Source organism: Belonocnema kinseyi, chromosome 7, assembly GCF_010883055.1.
Source record: "Belonocnema kinseyi isolate 2016_QV_RU_SX_M_011 chromosome 7, B_treatae_v1, whole genome shotgun sequence".
NCBI classification, from domain to species: Eukaryota; Metazoa; Arthropoda; class Insecta; order Hymenoptera; family Cynipidae; genus Belonocnema; species Belonocnema kinseyi.
In genome coordinates, this window is record NC_046663.1 from 63,867,453 (window position 1) to 63,872,137 (window position 4,685).

At 35.7% G+C, this 4,685-nt stretch overlaps 1 protein-coding gene across 1 annotated transcript; it reads right to left on the reverse strand.

Annotated features, from left to right (window-relative positions):
* Window positions 1-736: 736 nt before the first annotated feature.
* On the reverse strand, window positions 737-1,936 carry LOC117176472. Its single transcript, XM_033366724.1, has one exon. It carries the CDS (start codon window positions 1,934-1,936, stop codon window positions 737-739), a length of 1,200 nt encoding a protein of 399 aa, XP_033222615.1.
* Between the last annotated feature and the right edge of the window lie 2,749 nt (window positions 1,937-4,685).

Below are 4,685 nucleotides of genomic sequence, written 5' to 3' on the forward strand. Positions count from 1 at the left end.
TGAAAACAAACTGTCTTGTATTGTTGGGCCAACCATTAATGTGTCATTTAATGAGATTCCTGACGATGAATTGCTAGATGCATCAAACACGACACGGGTTTTAGTTGAAAAACTGGCTTCCTTAATAACCGCGTGATGAGGAAGATAGTAACCTTCCTCTGATGAAGAATCTTCTGTATAAGGAGTCATATGACCTTGTTTTAAATAACTATCGACACAATCTCGGCATTGTTTATTTAGATCAGAATCCGTAGATAATTTAGTCTCGGGATGGTTGAAGCGCTTGATTGCAATATCCCGAGAATTTCCCAATTTGTCCCTTTTATCATTAAAGGGTAGGGCGACTATATAACGTCCATTCTCAGCGCGTGTTGTCGTCTCGAGGTAGTGTTTCTCACAAGCCTCTTCTACTCGCGAATATTTAGGTGCTGGTCGCCCGGAATCTAGTTCCCATGAAAGTGGGACCTGAGCCATTTTTGTGAAATTGCAATGAATATTATGCAACTTGGCGCGAGTTTGATGGCTACCTCCCGCTACTACCCAACCGAGTTCCGTTTCTTGTAGGACTGCAGGATGCTGTTTAATGGTTATTTTACCGGGAAGTAGAAGATGATAGAAATATTGAGCCCCCAGGATCATGTCGATATTTTGTGGAGTTTGAAAATTGGGGTCGGCTAGCACTATGTCCTGGGATATATCAAAAGAAGAAAGATCAATGGGCAACGATGGCATTGTGTTACTTATGTTGTTTACAATGAAAAGAGAAAGATAGTATTGAAATAGAAGGATAGGCCATTGTGGCTCCTGAAAACGAAGCTTGTGATTGTCGGGCGTGCTTGAATGGATTACGCGTGTTTGAGTCGCCCTTTGTTTTTATATTTTTCGAGTTATAATTCATTGCAGTAGCTACCCTAGTTTCTTCAATTTTCGCGCGCCGTTCTAAAAAGTCTAAAAGGTCCTTTAATAACGGCATTTCATTGTCACAACTAGCTTCTTCCCATTTATCCCTGAGATAACTGTTCAATTTCCATTTAATTAAATGAATCAAAATAGCGTCCCATTTATCGACGTCAACTGAAAGAGCACGAAGTGCTCGAAGGTGTTTTTGAGTCATATCAAACAAGGCGCACATCGAAAATTCTTTTGATACGCAAGGGATTTCAAACAGAGACTTAACATGACTATCTACTATGAATTTTTTATTGTGATAGCGGGCTTTGAGCAGTTCCCAGGCAACACTATAATTTTCACTTGTTGTTTCAAGGGAGGCAATAATATTAGCTGCATCGCCAATTAAACAACCCTTTAAATAATGGAATTTTTGAATCTGAGGCAAGGCCTCGTCAGTGTGTATCATTGAATTAAAGGTGTCGTAAAACCCGAGCCGCGTGTCAAAGCTGCCCGAAAAGGTTGGTATTTTTAGTTCTGGCAATTTTCGGTTAATGAGTCTATGATTTGGGATAGCATTCCCAGTTATCGCAATTGTATTATTTTGTGCTATAGTAGACTGACTTTCTACAGAATTATTTTCAGGAGTACCGACTGATGAATCATTAGATGAAACTTCATTACGTGTGAGATTATTCTCGATTGCAACATTTGTAATACTTAAAGCCTCTTGAACTAATGATTTCTGTCTTAGTAATGTTTTAACTCTACCGCGAATTGAATAGTATCTGTTCTCGAAAGCTGAGCGCTCTTCATGATTAGCCTTTATAGTCTCGTCATTTTCTTCTGATAAAGTTTCGATTCCCTCTTGACACTTTTCAAATTCTTTATTCAAAGGAAGAATTAGATCTTTAAATCTATCTTCTAAATCCAAATTTTCAATGTTTGTTTCGTCCGTTACTGAATCTAAAAGTTTTTCAAAGGTCGTTAATTGGCGTTTTATATTTTCGCGCTGTTTTTTGAATTCTTTTAATTGTTTTTCTGACATTTTTAAACCTTGTTTTAACCCGTTAGAAATTGCGTTGACTCTCAATGTACGCGGGGTAGGAGAAGTAGAGAAAAGGAAGGCAGTTACAATTACCACTCACCGTTATTTTTGTTGCTGGTCGCTGCCCTGCTAGATGCTGCTTGTTGGCTCCAGAAAGGATGGACGTAATGTTCACTCCAGAAATATTGGCTGTAATGATGACTCCAAAAAGGTTTGGATCTAGTTGGAAGCGATGTTAACTCCAAAGAATTGATAAAGTATTGTTGATAGCTAGACCAACTGTTCGTTCCAACTATACACTACTTGAACGTTGCTAATGTTTGAATGAACTATCAAGTTCCAGTGTTCATGAATCAATTGTTCCGTCACTGTACAAAATACACTGTCATATATCACTGCACTAAGAACCACTTTTTGCTTATCACACATATTTCACTTCTTCCGCCAAATGAAAGTCTCGACGAAAGAATCCGGCTCGACAGGGACCAAATTGTACTGTTTGTAAATGAATGTTTGTATCCTCTAAGCGATGATCAGCCAGGCGAGGGTCAGAAATTAAACATATACACCTTTATATCACTGATATTGACATTTATTGAATAAATACATTTGTTCGTGAACTGTATAAAGAATTTAGGATGGCAAGTGGTGAAAATTATCTATTAGCGCGTGACATGAAATTTGAGCGAGAAAGAAGTGTATTCCGCGACGGTTGGTGATATATCTGCCCTTTCCGTCTTCAAAATCGCTTGAAGCTCCCTCCGAAGTACAAGTCTTGGGAGCTTCCACCAATTAGAAGTGAAGGAGTTGGTTGGTGGGGTTGATTGGCAACACCCTCTAGAAGGCACAGGCAAGGCAAGCAGATGTTGCGTTTTTCTGCGAAATTATTTAAACCTGTACAGCTGAAGAGGATTTACCGAGACATAGCAATGGAGCTTAAAGGAAAGTGTCCCGCCTATAAAAATATAAATCATTCAAGGTAGACCCTAAGTGGTAGCAAATGTCGAAAGCGAAGATTTCCTGAGCTAATATAAATTTACTGACTATCCTTTACTAACAGAGAGTTAAAAACGGTAGATGTTTCAGCAAGAAATAAACTGTCTAGTCACTGACAAGCTGAAGAGAAAAATATTTACAATAGTATAATTTGCTTTGGTACTCAACAGTGGTGGTAAATGAGAAGCGTTGATTAGTATTATCGACCTCGAAATTTGATTCGATTATTATTTCCAACAGTGATCCAAAAATACTTGCGCATGCTTGAACTGTGCGTCGCTCATTGGCTCTAGTTCACGTACGTATTTAAAAATCAAGTACAGACGCGCACCGTAGTCAATGAACGTCACTCAAATCCAAGCAAGCGCAGATCAAGCCAGCTCTATTGGGATCATTTAACTTCAAGAAAACGCGTGTAAAGTTCCATTACTGTCTAACTCAGAGATATTATAAGCCTAGATGCAGCACGTGTATAGTTCGAGGAACTAATTGTAGACGGCGCTCCCGGCGAAAATTGCCCGATCCCCGCATGCCTCTCAACCCGAAAACCGCACTAACCAACTACTTTGCCCCTGCAATCTTCACCCGTCGAACAAGTCCACCAAATAGCCGATACTAATTCGGCAAATACTAAATACTTAAAAATATAAAATACAAATTTTATATCGAGAATTTTGATTTATTATTTTCAATTAATGAATCAATTATTTGAATAAATTTTGCATCAAGAAAATATGTAGATGCATAAGATTGACTTCTAAATTGAATTAAAATGTAATTGTATCGTAATAAATATTTTTAGCTGACATTTTTTATTGAAAAAATTAGTCATTTTGCAATTAAAATTTACTGTCTATGAATAATATTATTTTGTTGTTTTGAAAAAAGCGGTAGAAATTCTACTAAATGAAACTATACGTTTCAAGACATTAAAAGTTTTAATTGTAAAACATATTTAGTTGAAATTTAAAATAATTAATTTTTTAAATAAATATGATCGTACAGCGTTCTCGCATGTATAATTAGCGATTTGGAGTTTTTAGATGTAGAGTTAAATGTTATAGGAATACCACCTCCCTCACGATTATTAATTTACGTAAACAATAATAATTTTGTAAATTTCTATGTTGTGTAATTAATTATGATTTAAATAAATTATAATGAAACAATAAAATTATATAATAAAATTATTTTTTGTTTTATTTTTTATATAATATTTTATAGAAATTTATGTATATTACTATGTATGTAAATTATGTCCCGATTTTTTAAATTGAGAACCCCATAATTTCAAAATTGAAAAAATGTATTTTTGAATTTTACTCGAGTGGTTGATCAGAATATAGAAATATTTTGCCTTACATTTTTTAATTTAAACTAAAAGGTCAGAAATTATTGGAAAATTTCAAAAACATTTATCTCCTAATTGTTAGTTTGTAATAAAATAATCCGTAAATGAACTATTTATTGTCGCGGGCACATTCTCACCGTGCGCTGTGCCCGTGGGTCGCAAGTTTGAGCGCGCCTGGGGCGCGCGTCTTTTGATTCCCGCGATTCGCGCTCAGATATTTATTCTTTGCATTTAGAATGCTTGAATGAAACTTTATCAAAAACATCTCTTTAGATTGCAGTATCAATCTTTTTTTTATAGATTTTTCTCTATCTCGCGTTGTTATGCTAATTATAGGATTTTGGTTTTCATATTATTTTTTATACATGTATAAAGCAATATATCCTACAAGTCCTCTTTTAG